The 16,808-nt window shown below is 35.0% G+C and overlaps 1 protein-coding gene across 1 annotated transcript; it reads right to left on the reverse strand.

Annotated features, from left to right (window-relative positions):
- Positions 1-2,968: 2,968 nt before the first annotated feature.
- LOC145006062 (chaperone binding / ATPase activator) lies at positions 2,969-6,864 on the reverse strand. The gene is made up of 7 exons (XM_078965158.1): positions 6,647-6,864; positions 6,251-6,504; positions 5,543-5,596; positions 5,338-5,418; positions 4,541-4,610; positions 4,300-4,388; positions 2,969-3,249 (listed from the first exon to the last, which is right to left on the reverse strand). The coding sequence occupies exons 2-7, from the start codon at positions 6,437-6,439 to the stop codon at positions 3,115-3,117; spliced, it is 618 nt and encodes a 205-aa protein (XP_078821284.1). The 5' UTR covers positions 6,440-6,504; positions 6,647-6,864; the 3' UTR covers positions 2,969-3,114.
- Between the last annotated feature and the right edge of the window lie 9,944 nt (positions 6,865-16,808).

The raw sequence follows: 16,808 nt of genomic DNA on the forward strand, positions 1-16,808 counted from the left end.
GAATTTATGAATTATAGTGTTGTGTTATTATTTATGTTTAAAAAAATACAATCAGAATTCTTATCTTTTTTCTTGGTGCCGACAACACTAGCCACTCTTTAAAATCATTTCGAAATTAAACATATTCAATGTTATTCTAACAATTTATTTGTATTTGCGAATTGTATTTTTGTCTTTGAAGTTTTATTTATGTGACTCAAAAGAGAATATGATATTGGTATTTTTGTTTGGTGAGAGAGAAGTGATTGTTTTCTCTTTGCTTGACTTTAAAAGGTTGATCGTGTAGTTTGTCTCATTTCTTCCTTCTAGGCAGTTGCGTTTTTAGTTGCCATATTCACTTTGGTTTATTTATAATGACGTGATTAAGGGAGCATAATCACATACAAATCATCCAGGTCCACAAAAAAAGAATTCTCGCTAGATCCAAATTGCCTTTAAAAGTATTCTTATGTTCGCAAATATTCTTAAATTAAAGATGGAGAAAAAGTTACTTGATAGAACAGTAAGACTTTGAGCACCTTACTTTGACTTCCGATTTTCTTTCATATGTACCCATAATTTCTTATGTTCAGACTTAGTATATTAGTCTCACATAGATAGGAAACAAATCGTTATATTAACTTTATTTGAACATGTTGCCATTATCTAGACATTATCTATGAAATGGGTCGTTGCGGGGTTGATATTGTGGTTGACATTGGTGAATCTTGGATACCTGCCCCCAATAAAATATAACTCATTTGCCTATGTCTATTGATTTTTGATTTTTTTTCCAAAAATAATTGACTTATATGTTGTTGTAAAATGGCATAATGTGATCAGTGATTACTTAGAAACTGCTTGTGATTGTAAGAAATACTAGATACAATATTTCTAAAAAGTATGTTGTCCTCTTTAGTTCTCTTACACTATGGATACAATGCATTTGAACTTATAGTTTAAATGGATCTTTAGCGGATGAAAGAGTGTTGTATTACAATAAGGAGCTTAAGGTGTGGTTTGTTTTTTGTCTGTCTTCTGGTTTCTTCTATCTGCGTTGTACAGACCACGCGTATATATTAGGCTTTGTAGACTGTTTGTTTTTTTTTAAAACTATGGACCTAAAAAGGTCTATGCGTGCTCTTCTTGGCGCAGATGTGAACCAACATCTTCAAACCTCTTCAGACATCTTCTAACCAAAAAACCACATATACTTTTGTTTTTTTAAATAACTTAGATTTCTTCCAACTTTATCTATAATAAATAATTTGGAAAAAAAATATTACAATACTTAAATAAAAAAGGTTTGAACGTTTATGACAAATTTATAAGTAAAGATTTTATCATAATAATAGTTGTTAGAATTATTTATATAGATATGGAAAAAAATCATAATAGTCTTATACTTTTTGTGCCAAATTTTATAAAACATCATTTAATGCATTATCATTCATTTTTTGGGAAAAATACTTATGCTCAGTTTTTGAAAAACCAATTTAATTATATTTTAGTTTACTAGTTTATAACCCGTAAGAACCACGGTTATAAAATTAATTAAATTTTTATATTAAAAAAGCAAATTTATTACTCAGTTATTTTAAATAAATTATTATTTAAGAGATACTTTTTAGTTATATAAAGGGAATTATAATCAATGATTTAAATAAATGTGTGAAGTTATATCACCTTATAATCTATATTAATTTTATTTTATTTTTCAATCTAATGTTATTAATTTAATATAATTAAACTAAGAAAATTAAAATTTTGAAATTTAAAATGAGGAATCAATTATTGATTTAATGTAATTAGAGTGAAAATTTAAAATTTGAAATGGATAATTAATAGATTGACAAGTGACATGATAGGTGATATATAACATTAATGAGGAGTCCTAATTGTATGACACTTATTAATAAGAGATTAAACTTATTCTTTTATTAGAATAGGGATTCTAACAGTATGCAAATGTAAAAAAAAAAAAAAAAAAAAAAAAAAAAAAAAAAAAAAACAAACAAACAGTTTTTTTCTTTCAGACTGCAGATGTTTGGTTCACGTCTTCTACTATAGAGGTAATGTTTTAAAACCCGGGTCGACCCGGCCGGTTCAACCGGTTGGACCATGAACCGGGGTAAAAGACGGGTCAATTGAAAACGGTTTTTTGTAGAAATACGGACCGGATCGAACCGGTCGGGTTTCCCCTAAACCGCAGTTGGACCGCTTATGTTGAACTGGTTAAAACCGGATTGACCCGTTTTAAAGTTTGGATAGTTAGATACAAGTAGCGAACAGCAAAACAACGAGCCGTTTGCAATTTCTTCAATGTTTAAACTTTGTGAACATCAAATTATTGGTTTTATATGTTTATGCATTATGCAGAAAAGTAAAAATATAGAAAAATAGAAAAATACCATAAACCGAGTTGACCCGGCGGTTCAACCAATTGAACCAGTTGACTCATAAACCGTCATCACACCGGATCAACTAAAAACAAAGTTTTAAAACATTGTATAGAGATGTGCAGATATAGTCCACAAACAGCAGACATTTTTTTCTCGGAAAAAACAAACTCACCTAAATGTTTTCCATTGATTTTAAGGTTGCATGAGATGCATTAATAGGAAGCTTGTTTTAAATTTTTGTTAGGCAGTAATAAGAAGCTTGTTTTAAGTTTTTGTTAGGAGTTTGTTACGCAAAAGAGATTTGTGTTTATAGTATATGCAAACTTTATTAATAACCATTGTTTTTAAACTTTTAGAAAAAACGCGTTTACGGAAACATGACTGCTTACATCTACCTCTCTTTATCTCACAACTCAATGGGATACCAGGGTCTATTGCTACAAAATGTTTTTTTTATATATGATCTTTGCTAGCTTTATAATAAGAATAATGTTGATAAAATAAAAAAATAAAAAAAATAAATAAATAAAAATAAAAAAAAATAAAAATCATACACATCTAGTCTAATGTTTGAAGAAACCAACAAATATCCAAATGTCTTGTAAATAAAGTTCTTAGGTTAGAATTACATGTTTGAGAAAGTTAAGGTTCCTTTGAAACAAATTCTTTCAATATCTCAAAACAACAAAAAAAACATAAAATGCTAAGTAGATGATAACATCATCACTCACTTCTACCTTTCCTTGAGTTCGGCTTCAAACTCAAGCAATTTCTCACGGAGAGGCTTCAAGAACATCTTCATATCCTCGCGAATTCGTAGTTTATCTTGATGAACAAGGTCCTTTTCGTCATTTACCTTTACTTCAACCTGTCAAATGGAAAAACCGATAAATGATGTTTGCCTTGATAAAGTTCTAAATGAACAAAGATGTTTTGTTTTTTAGCCATGTTAACCGTCTCCATGAGAGTAAACGACCATTTTACCCTTTTGTCTAGAAGTAATTATGAGTAAAAAATAAATGTTTATCTACAAACAAACAAAATAATCTATACCAGTTAGCATATACAAAAAATAAGCTATATATGGGTGTTTTTTTTTACTTTGACTATGTTTGGCAGAAAAGTTGAAAAGCTAGCTGGTAGCTGATAGCTGAAAACTAGTTGCTAGCTTATAAACTAGCCGACAAAAAATGACGTTTAGTAAAAACTAGCTAATAAGCTTAGCTGGAATATATATAAAATGAAATAAAAAGACATTTAAAAATATTTTTTTTTATAAATAGTTAAGGGTATATTTCGGAAATTATTTAAAAAAAAAAAAAAAAAAAAAAAAAAAAAAAAAAAAATCTTGAAAAACTTTCTAAGTGGCTTGCCGAACATGACAAATTAGAAAAGCTCGAAAAACAAGCTAGCTTATCAGTTAGTTGTGGCACGCCAAACCCAGCCTAATACTATGTTTGTCGTAATTAGCTGAAAAACTAGTTGATAACTTAAAAGTTAGCTGAGAGCTTATAAACTAGTTGATAAAAAATAACGTTTGGTAAAAACTAACTGAAATATATAAAATGATATTTAGGATAATGAGTTTTCTACAACAAATTAAGGGTATACTTGGAATAGTTTAAAAAAACTCCTGAAAAGCTAGTTTAAGTAACTTTTAAAAAGCTAGCTTATAAGCTGACTTATAAGCTACTTTTTGACAACTTTAATAAAAACAAAAATAGCTTATCAGTTAGTTGTAGCATGCCAAACACACCCTTCATGCCAAAAGAAACTTAATAGAGAAAGTGGAAATGAAGCGGTCAGCATTAAGTCCTAACTTTTTACACATGTTCCAATAATTTATATTTTTGTTCCATTTTCTTCAAATATATCATAAAAGTATCCAAATTGTGAAACATCTTGCAAAAAAGATTACCTGTAAATCATCAAGTTCCCCAAAGGAAAACTCTGCTATATCCAAATTGCCTTTAAATGTTTTCTTCTCTTCTCCAATAACCCATTCCCCTGTGCTCACAAATCATCATATTCAAAGATCACAAATCAACAACAGATAAAAGCTTTAAAAAACTTAAGAGAAAAAAAAATTTACAATTTTTTAAAAGAAAATGATAATTTGATAAGATAAACAACATGAATTCTAATTTCTAACAACTTACCTTTAACCTTCAATGTTATTTCATACGTGTATCCAACTCTTTTCTTATTCCTTACAGTTACCAAAAATGCCTGCAAAAATTTTAAAAAATAAATAATTAAGAAACATTAGAGACGATATTTAATATTATCAACCAAAAATAATACAGTTTAAATAGAATTGAAGTAAATAGCAACATACTTTCATATCATCTTTTAATTTGGTCATTATTATTTTATATACTAATTTCAATTGACAAATAAATAGTGGACTTTTGGGTTTGAGACTTTGGCCACAAAAAATTGGTATATTGACATATTTAGTCCCTATAATTTTTGGGTTTCATATTTTGACCACATAACAGTTTTGTTTATTGGCAGGTTTGGTCCCTAGAATTTTCGGTTTAACACTTTGGCCACAACACTTTCGTATGTTGGCAGGTTTGGTCCTGGTATAGAAAATATATTACAAAAACTATCCCTATAATTTACAGAAAAGGTCCCTATGCAGTTTTTTTACAGAAACAGTCCATATGTTTAAGATTTTCATATGTTGGCAGGTTTATTGTTCCCGTAACTTATAGAAAAGGTCCATGTGTTAAAAAAAATTTACAAAAGTGGTCCCTTTCTAATAAAAAATTTACATATCACCCTAGTTTTTTACTACAGAAATTGTTACCAGAGCCAACATACTTTTCGTGTTGACTTTTTTGAGTCAATTTTACAAGAAAGCAGTAAAATGCTGATGTGGATTTATTTATTTTTAACCTGTTTTTAAAAGTTAAATGTTTTTATAATGATGATGAAGAGAAGTACTCACATCTCCTGTGCATCTTGATACTTCTGCAATTTCTGCCTTTCCAGAAGTGAACTCCAAAGAACCAACTGACAGAAGTAACTCCTGTGTTTTACAGATGTGAAAAATATAAATTTTCAGAGGGTTTATAAATTGAATTTTGACATATGATTGAAATTATATAAAATGTGAAAAGCTATGTTGATTAAATATTTGTAGAAAGGCACACCTTGATTCTTTCAGTTGCCCATTTGTTTAAGTTCTTCTCCTCCCATGTTCCAGCCTACAAAAGAGCTTTCTCATTGATGAATATTGTGAAATTTGATTTTAGAATTGAAGGGTATAATGGTCATTTGGTCTCATTAACATGGTTTATTCCTCTATACATATATGTGTACACATGAAATGCACAAGACTAGACTTCAAATAGATTTTTCATGATATTTCTTGTGGGGCAACATAATGCTACAAATCCAGTGGATTCAAGAACTTTATAAGATTGCAAAGATGAGAAGAAATCATTGAAATAATGACATGAATTAGCAAAATAATATACAATCTTGTTGTAGTTTTGTGACAATTGAATACATAATTGATGCTTAACTGATCACTTTGACAAAATGTAAGGTCTGAAAGCCTAGGAGACATTGAATTAGCATTTTATTGTTCTTGTTGTACTTCGTATCCTAAAGTTCATTGTAATTAGCAAAAGTTTCTGGAGAGAGATCAACATCTTTTTATCAAATTTGAAGTTAAAAAACACTCATTTGACATTCAAATCAAGTGTAGCTTTTTCTCTTTATCTTCCATTAATGAATATGTCGAAGAGCCACTACGATATGGAATTACATAGATCCAGTCGTTGAAAACCAGCTACAAACTGATACAAGTAAAATAACCAACAAAGTTTTGCGGATCATAGAGAACAATCGATTACCTTATTCCAGGCAGAACCAAGATGATTAGACGATTTAGACCCAATTGAAAGATCCTCAGAAGTGAGCTTACGAGGAACAGGAAGTGGTGCAGCATCTTGTTTAGCTTCTCTCACCCAATAAGTATAAGACGATGCCGCAGTTGCTTCTGCACTCTGCTTCTCCGATGACACCACACCACCTCCCTCCATCTTCAGATTAAAGTTCCTCTCTTGTACCCAAAAAAACGATTCGAACCCAATCAACTTGGATCCCTCTGAACACTCCAACAACAAAATAAAATCAGAATTAATGGCGAAAATTTGAAAAACCCAGGAAGAAATTCGAATCCCCAATTGAAATACTAAGAACCCTAAAGTTTTAGGGGAAAATAGAGAAACGGGGCTCGTAGATCATACCTGATTCGATGAAGGACGAATGTATATGGGATTATGAGGAAGAAGTGATGAAATTGAAGAATGGTGGTCAAAATCGACCTACGGAATACTATAAGAAGAGAAGATCTAAGTTGACTGGGGAAGCTTCTGGAGGATGAAGACTTTCTTCCGACATAAATGGAGGTATCGAGAAATTGGGAGTATTTATATGTGATAATCACTGGAAACGCCCATCAATGAGCCCTCGGTTAAACCAACCCCATGTTCGGAATGGCAATTGGCTCGACAAGAAACTGGTTTGCAAGTCCAAGGGTTTAGTCCAGTAGGACGACTCACAAAGGGTATGGCTAGATCGTGTATTGTAATTTTATTTTATTTTTGTTCGAGTAAAATACTTCTTTTTTCCTCCATTTGGGTCTATTTTGAACATCAATTTCAATTTTTTTTAGCTCGTAATGGATTAATTTAATTATCATCGTATAACAAGTGAGATGGCAAACAGACAACAAGTTGCGCCGCTAAGCCTTTTTGTATAGCAAAACTAAATCTTTTAAAAACTACATTCATAGAACTAGGGTATATACCATTACAATACATGATCCGTTGTACTCTATTATGAAGCTCTACCGCATCCGGTGCGAGGAAACCAAACGTATCAAATGCAAATGGTATGAACACGTGTTAATTTTCCATGCACGATTTTTCATGTTTGGTGACTTTGTCTGTAGCAGCTTTTAAAGCACCCAGTCCTGTCGTGAAACCCCCCATCATCAAGCCCACGAGAGGGGATACCCCTGTAAGGTCCACACATGCATGTTTCCCTCCAACCCATCCAAAAATCAAAATGTCAGCCGGTCTAAGGGTTGACCTTCCTTCTGTCGGGTCAGTCAAGAAATTCACAGGTGCCTCTTTCTTAGCGGAAACTCCGGCACGCTTAAATATATCGAACAAAACATCTCTAACCATATCGTGCCTGTATTTGAACTTCGGGAATTCTTTACAGTGAACTGCATGCTCTCCAAAGGAGTCCAAACATGCCTTGCGACACACCGAACATATCTCGTCAGCTGGGAATATTGGAATCATGAGTCGATATTTGAGGATAATACGATACTCCACAGGAGACATATGTTGGCCAATCCCATCTATAGGGATAGTAAGAAGAAAATCTTAGGCATGTGGTGCACGTAAGCACTGGAAAACTGTTTTCTGATGGGCCGTCATGTCGAGATGAACTTCCATATCTTGGACAATTTTACACCCGTTGTCCACGAATAGGAGCAACGAATGGGGCTTCATACTTTTCCAAATCATCCTTAAAACATAATAAATTAGACTTAGGGGGTGTTTGCCTTAGCTTTTAAGTGACCAAAAGTCCTTTCAGAAAAAGATCATAGGTAAAAGATGTTTGGCAAAAGACTTTTAAAAGCTACTTTTGGATTTTGCATAGAAGGAAAATCAACATTTTAGAAAAGTCAGGAAAACCTGACTTTTTGTAACTTTTCCAAAAATGACTTTTGGCCTCTAAAAAGCTAAGTCAAACACCTCCTTAGCCTCAACTTATCTTCTTTTTTTTTTCCTTTCCTTGCATAGTAGAAATCAAAATCGAAAACAAATCATATTTGTTTGGACTAAGAGGCTGCTATGTAACATCCCAAATTTCAGACAAAAGTTTTGCTTTTAAATCATTTTAAACATCCAATAATCATATCAAAACAACCGAAAGTGCATCATAGTGAATAACAATAATATCATAGTAGAAATCTCAAAATCACATAGTGCGGAAAACATGGGCGGATGCGGTACGATCAAGTCGGGCCCTTCCCTTTTGAACTGAAAGTACCTAAAACATAAATTGAAAACTGTAAGCACAAAGCTTAGTGAGCTCCCCCAAAATACTACATACCGTACATACATAACAATCAAAAAAACATTTGGGGTCAATTTCACCCCCCCCCCCTTCCCGGTATCTTTCAACCGGTACTAGGTCTATTTCACCCCCTTCGGTATCTTTCAATCAGTACCGAGTATATTTCACCCCGTTCAGTATCTTTCAATCGGTATTGGTTCTATTTCACCCTCTTCAGTATCTTTCAACCGGTATTGAGTCTATTTCACCCCATTCAGTATCTTTCAACTGGTAATTGTCATGAAAACAATCATCATCCTATAAACATAATCTAGTGGGCTAACATTGGTGCCTTCGACCCATGGATCCAGTGGAGGAAACTCACCTCTCGATCGATAATCAACTACTGTTACTCTCACGGTCAGCTACACCAGTGCTACACTACATCTAGACAATTATACAAGGTAAACCTTAAGTCTACCCTTCAAAACAAAGAGTTGACCAAAAGTCAACTCCAATCAAAAGTCAACGCCTAAGGTCAACAGTCAACATTCACATCAGCTCACCCTCACGTCGTGACCCATTCTTTGGTCACATCGTTATAATGGACTCGACCCAGCCCCCCTCAGCGAGTCGACTCAGTCACAACTCATCCAACCAGATTCCTCAAATCAGGACAACCGTATTTCTTACGTCGTGAGATTCCCATTTCTCACGTCGTGAGATCTATTCTGACCAACTTTGAGCATTAACTTCTTAATCCTTTAAGACGCTCTTTAGGACCTTCCAAAGGACATTCCTCGACCCTAAGAGCTATACAAATCATAGATTTTCAGTCAAGCATGTCTAATACATGACTTAGATACTAACTAGGTCAAAAGAAAGGTAATAAGATCAAGACTTATGCTTGGAGTCTAAAACCAACACCAAAACTTTGATCCAAAGCCTTATATACAGAAGATGTATCAATGATACATAAAGTTGCCAACTTTATGGATCCTATGCATGCTACACAACCCAACCATGCAAAGAAGCTCTTAAAACCTAGATCTAGCATGCAATAGGCAAAAGGGTAAGAGCTTTATGACTTACAGAGGTCCCAAAGCTCAGCAAGACCAAGAGGTAGAAATTAGATTGCCAAAATGAAGCACCACAAGAGTCCTCTTCCACTTCAATGGACCAAAAACCACCAAATAAGCTCTTTAAGGTCACCAACAATGCCCAAAGGTCTCAAGGAGGTCGAATTTAGGGTTGTCATGAGACTAGAGAGTGAGAGAGGTTGAGGATGGACAACCATATCCCTTTCATTCCATTAAATACTCGAAAAGTAGGGTTTTGGGTCATCGGTCCTTGCTCACGTCGTGAGGCCTCATGATAATGTCGTAAGATTCAAGAATACATGTCAAATGGTTAATGGTCACTCACAACGTGACCACTATGGCTCACGTCATGATCCTCCTCCAAAATGAAAAAATTCAATAAATTAAGTACCCCAAGGATTCAGATGTTACAATTCATCCCCACTTGAATCATACTTCGTCCTTGAAGTATGTCTTTCTAAATAACTCTGGATAATCCTCCTTCATTTCATCCTCAAGATCCCATGTCCATGTTGAACCCTTTCGGTGTTGTCATTGCACCTTCACCAAGCTCACGACCTTGTTCCTCAAGGCCTTTGTCTTCCGATCAAGGATCGCCACCTGTCTTGCAATATAATTCAGGAGATTATCCAACTGGATATCTTCCAATGAAACCACCATGGAATCATGAACCAAACATTTTTCCAGCTGAGAGACATGAAATGTGTTATGGATCTGACTAAGCTCTTCGGGTAGATCCAAGCGATAAGCAACCCTGACCACCCGGGCCAAAACCCTGAAAGGACTAATATACCTGAGCCCAACATGCCCCTCTTACTAAATCGGATGACACGTTTCCAATGTGACACCTTCAGGAGAACCATATCCCCAACCTAGAAGTCTGGATCTGATCAATGTTTGTCGGCATAGCTTTTCTGCCGACTCTGTGATGTTTGAAGCCTACCACGTACCTGCTGAATCATCTTGGTCGTCTTGAGTACCACTTCGGTACTCCCCATAAGGCCATAACCCATTGTTGGAAGGTACGTATCCCATTTTCCATCAAAATCCAGAACGCATGCCCGCAACATATCCTCCAAAGTCTGGATAGTCCACTCACTCTGACTATTAGTCTGCGGGTGAAAAGTTGTGCTGAAGTGCAGACGAGTACCCAACTCCCCGTGGAACCTCTTCCAAAACCTGAAAGTGAACCGAACATCCCTATTGGAGAACATAAAAACTGGAATCCCATGATGTGCCACAACCTCCCATATGTAGATGGCTGCCAACTTCTCCGCATAGATACTCTCCTGAATCAGGATAAAATGCATGATCTTGGTCATTCGATCCTCGATGACCCATATTGAATCCACCCTGCGCACCATCTGAGGCAATTTGGTGATAAAATCCATTGTAATCTCTTCCCATTTCCAAACGTTAATATCATGGCTCCATTTTGTCGTGGGGTCGTGGGTGCTCGGCCTTGACTTTCCTGCAAGTCAAGAACCTCTCCACATCATGCTTCATATATGGCAACCAATAATCAGGTTGGAGATCTCTATACATTTTTGTTGCTCTGGGATGAATAGAGATTCTCGACTTATGCGCATGTTACATCAAAACATGTCGTGCACCACCCCCAGTATGGAACCCACACCCTCTGTTGAAGGGACAATTGTAATGTCGCAAATTCAACCCAAAGTTTTCGATTAAAACTTTAAATATTCATTTAATTCACAACTGTAAGAATCTTAAAACATTCATCAAAGTATCATTAGAAGTTATCAAGTACATAAGTCCCCCTTTGATGCAATGCAATCAAGTCGAGCTCCTCCTTTAATATAAGAAAACCTGAAACATGTAAACGTAAATCATAAGCACAAAGCTTAGTGCGTTCCCCAAAATACCACACACAACACAACACAAATAAATAAATATTTATTGGTTATCAACAACCCTAAGGAAGGCTAACAGCACCCCCGATGGGTTATCAGCAACCCTAGAGACTAACAGCAGTCCAAATGGGCTAACAGCATGCTCGGTTGGTTATTAGTAACCCGGGAGACTATAGCAGTCTCGGTCACATATAAACAACATAACACAACAATAATAGTTAGACCCAACTTGTCATCACAGATACATATATTCTACCACCTAGGCTTATACAAACATGCAAGAGTCACAAAGACAGCTAGCATCCTACATACATAATTTAGTGAGACGATATTGGTGCCTTCGACTCACGAGCACCGGGAGAAGACTCACTTGAATCGAAGACCCTGAAACACTACGACACAATCCCTTTTACGCACTGCATGCACCAATAAATCCACTAATACCATAACCAAATAAAATCTTTTAACTCAAAACCCTTAAGTTTGACCCAAGGTCAAACTTGGTCAAAAGTCAACGATTAAAGGAAGTCAAAGTTAACAAGTCAACTTCAGGCTAAGTACGTCTATCATACTCAGCTTGTACGCATGCTGTACTCACCATCCAGGGACGGGACTCCTCATGAGTACGTGCAGCGTACTCGACCAAAATGCACTTTTCTATTAAGTGCTTAATCTCTTAAGCCCTTTCATCCAACACTTAGATCTAGTCGCACAACATCATTCTAATTCATAAAGTTCCCACCTTTATGACTTTCCATGTCTAGAGAAGGTCCAAAAGCCAAAACCATAACTTATTAATCCATCAAGACATCATGACACTTTAATGGAAGGAATTGAATGTCTAGAAAAGGTCTAAAAGCTCCATAATGGATAAAGTTTCCAACTTTATCCATTAGAATGGTTCAAACCACAAGGGTTGAGACTTTAAGTATCAAAAGGGCCAAAAAGTGTATCTTTTTCAACTTAATCCGTTAAGTCCATGTCTCCAACCTTCATATCTGAATCATAATGATGTTTAGATGGATAAAGTTTCCAACTTTATCCATAAGAAGGTCACAAACTTTCAATATTTATAATTTATACACTAAAATAACCAAAAGCTCAAAACATCCAAAACCAGCTAGATCTAACAAATGTATCATCAAGATTCAAACTTTATACCTTTATAAGAGATATCAATATGACCAAATTCCAAATCTACAAGCTCCAATGTAAACAACAATTATCCAAGAAGTTCCTTCTTCTCCAAGGTGCACCATGCATACTCCAAAGTACTCAAAAACACCTTCTTTTAGCTCACAAGGCTCAAACTAGGGTTAGGGTTTCATGGGAGGGTGTTGGAGAGGTGGAGGCTGAGAATGGAATGGTTTTGGGGGAGTTAAGAAGCTTAAATAGGGCTCAAACCATGAAAATAGGGTTTAGGCACTGATCATATACGCCCTGCACATTCTTGGTACACCCAACATATGCAGGATGCCCCATTATACCCAGTGTACTACCCCATGTACGCCCAGTGTACTTAGCTTAACCCAAAACCGTCTAAACTTCAAATGGTTATAACTTCTATGTTTCAACTCTGATTTTGACGATCTTTATATCCACAGAAAGGTATTGAAGAGCTCTACAACCCTGTATAATTACTTTTGACTTAAAAACATCAACTAAAATCCATAATTCATAAAAGAAGTTTGAAACACTACTTTCCCATTTTACCCTTTGACACCACGACACAAACTGAACTATTTGATCACATATCTACATTACCCACATCCAAATGAGCCTAAACCTCTCGTCCCCAATGATCGAAGCCTAATGATACTTGATCGTTGGGTTATGGCCCCGAATTATGAAACGACCCGAAAAAGGGGTAATCATTGTCCCATATTTCGTTCACCCTTATGATACTTGATCCTCGGCTATCATAATCAAAGGAAGTTACATGCCCCACATTTCGCTCACCCTTCTGGTGCTCTTCCTTCATAGCCTCAATATGAGCCTCTCGAATCTACTCTAATATTAGGGTAATCATTGTCATCCTCAAACATAAATCCTTGATCGGAACCGCGAATGCCTTGGGGGTGAGAGCATCGGCCACCACGTTGGCATTCCCTAGGTGATAAAGGATCTCATAATCATAATTCTTCACCACATCCAACCACCTGTGTTGCCTCATGTTTGTGATCCGTTTAGATAGTACAACGGACCCCATAGAGGTAATGTCGCCAAATCTTGAGGGCAAACACCATGGCCCCAACTCCAAATCCTGCATAGGGTAATTCGCCTTATGAGGCTTCAACTGCCTCGAGGTGTAAGCGATCACATGAACCTGCTGCTTTAGAATTTCACCCAAGCTCATGAGTCATGACCAACACATCATAATATACAACAAAGTCCTTAATACCCTCTGACAAGGTCAGAATCGGTGTCTCACATAATCTCTGTCTCAGGGCCTCAAAGGTTTCCTGCTGCTCAGGCCCCCAACAAAACATGATGGTCTTCTTCATCAACCTAGTCAAACGAACTGCTATCTTGGAGAAATCTTGAATGAATCTCTGATAGTAATCTGCTAATCCAAGGAAACTCTAAATCTTAGATGGAGACCTTGGAACCTCCCACCTCATTACCGCCTCGAACTTGGCCGGATCGACCAGAATGTTGCTCTGGTTGACAAGGTGCCGTAGAAACTGCAACTTACGCAACTAGAACTCACACTTGGAGAACTTCGCATATTGTCTCTCTCTCTCATCAGTGTCTTTAATACCTCCCTCCGATGCTCCTTATGTTGCTCCTGAGTCTTGGAATAGATCAAGATGTCATCAATAAATATAATCACAGACCGAACCAACTTGGGTCTGCATACACGATTCATGAGATCCATGAATGCAGTTGAAGCATATTTTATTTTTATTTATCTATTTCATTTATATATCTTATTATTTAATTTATTTGTTTTAAAAAATAAATTTATCCATAAATTAAGGATGTTACGTGAATCCCAATGGTATCCTTGCATTTAATCAATTTATCATTATAAGTGGGTTCAAATACACACCAAGCCTCTTGAGCAGTCATGAAACAAATAGATTCAACCATGGTCTCTTTAGATGAAGAGGATTGAAGAATAATGAGAGCTTGTTAGTTATATTCATATCATACGACATATATAAGATTTAGTTATAAAGAGCCATTACTAACAATGGTAGGTATGGTTAGCGAAATAAATTTATCAATATAGTTAGTAATGTATTGATACACGACTACACAAGTAGAGGAAGAACTTGATTTTGTCATAGTAAATAATTGGTGGAAGAGAGTTTGATAGTAAGCATAAAAATAATAATAGTTAGGCGGAAGAGAAATATAAAATGCATCATCGATGACATGGAAAAGGTGGAAAGAGGACTGATAATCAGGTCATGTTTGATTTACCTTTTACTGAGTCCAGTAAGAGGTTACCTCTAACTCAGTCTGAGTCAGGGAGTTTGATAAATCAGTTTTAGCCTCTTACCTGGTCCTTATCCAATTGACCGATTCATCTAAAAAATATAGCTGACTAGAAACTTAGACTCCATTCTCCTTTACATACTCTCAATTTTCATTCACTCTCTTACCTGGTCCTTAACCAAGTGACGGAGTCATCTCAAAAATATATATGACTGGAAACTTAGACACTATTTCCCTTTACATACTGTCGTTTCTCATTCACTCAACCAAATTCATGACTCTCCTTCATGTCCACCAGTTTGAAGCTAACACACTGGAGCCTCATCTCCTCCTGTTAAAGTCGACGTCCATTAACTACTCCTAATTACTTGGACAGGTTTTGATAATGCACTCATACTCTAATTTTGAAACAAGATTTGTGATAATCTCATACATCAGAAATCAGAGCATCATAGCAGAGCAACCATGTACAAAGCATCACCATTTGACACATCATTGCCTAGGTAATATCCTACTTTTGGATTTTGGCTTTATATTAGGTATTGTTTATGTGCATCTAATCGACTTTTATGTTGGAGCTATTAATCTTTACTGATCGATACATAGTTATCTCTTAGTTATGAATGGCATAGATGTAAGGATGTAATGAATCGAATTTAATCATGGGTTTCCTTATAAGAAATTGTTATTGATATTGCCATATTTATACACAATTTTGGGTAATATTTTAATATATTTTTATTAATATTTTGGTTAAATGCAAATATATATGATACTTATGAGATTAAATTGAATTTTTCAGCCAAAAGGGACACTCTTGAAGATAAACGACCAAAATTGATGAAGATTGGAACTTTGGAAGATTGAAGATTAAAAGAAGGAAATTCCTGTTGAAAAGCCCAAATCACAACATGGCCCTCAACATCATGACGTGGAGTGAGTGTTCCAGAAGATAAGTACGTGGGAAGTAAGAATCCTTTCCTGATAAGGATTTGTACTCAAGTCACGACGTGAAACCCGCGTTCACATCGTGAATCACGTGTTTCCTCAAAATTATAAATACCCATTTACGATTAAAGAGGATTAGAAGGTTTTCACAGAAATTTATGGAGGAAAATTATTCAGAAAACATCCTTTTGAAGGAGAATTACTTGAAGATCAAGAGATTGAAGATCATATTCATTACATTGGTTGGGTATATTTTAGTTATGCCAATTTCAATTGGATTTGTGTGTTTGTTTTCAGCCATGAGTAGCTGAATATAGTAGCTTTCATTTAGCTAGATGAAGCTTTAACTCTATGGTTTAGTATATTAAATTATGGATTTTTATAGTTGATTTTGAGCTTTTGTTTGATTATCTTTACCGAACATGTTAATATTTGATACTTTGATTGCTTGAATGCAGGTTCTGTGTAGCTTAGTGACCATTAAATTACATGAACTTGTTATCTAGTAGTTTAGTGACTACTAAATTGCTAGAACTAGGATCGAACCAATCTTAAATAAGTGATAAAAGTAACTAATTTAGCTGTACTGTAGAACATAAATTATGACCATAATTGTGTTTAATTAGATCAATCTTACATAGCTTGTCTATATCTTATAACTAATTATGTGTTTGCTAGTGTATGACCATGCATAGTTTTACATGAATTAGTGAAAACATTAGTAAATTTGGACTTGAATTGCTAATAACATAATATTGATAACCAACTTTAATAATTAATAATTAGTAGCTAACCATAGAGGAAAACTAGATTCAAACTAAACGGGAGTGTTTATAGTAATTGATTGAAATCGTTAGTTAAGAGTTTAAGTTTATCTAAACTTGTAAAATCAGATAAAAAACAATTAAACTTTTGCTTGTTTTAGGTTAATTTTTATTAGATAAATTAGATAATTAAATATATTCTCT

This window comes from Lactuca saligna, chromosome 7 (assembly GCF_052625555.1).
Source record: "Lactuca saligna cultivar CGN05327 chromosome 7, ASM5262555v1, whole genome shotgun sequence".
Lineage (NCBI taxonomy): Eukaryota > Viridiplantae > Streptophyta > Magnoliopsida > Asterales > Asteraceae > Lactuca > Lactuca saligna.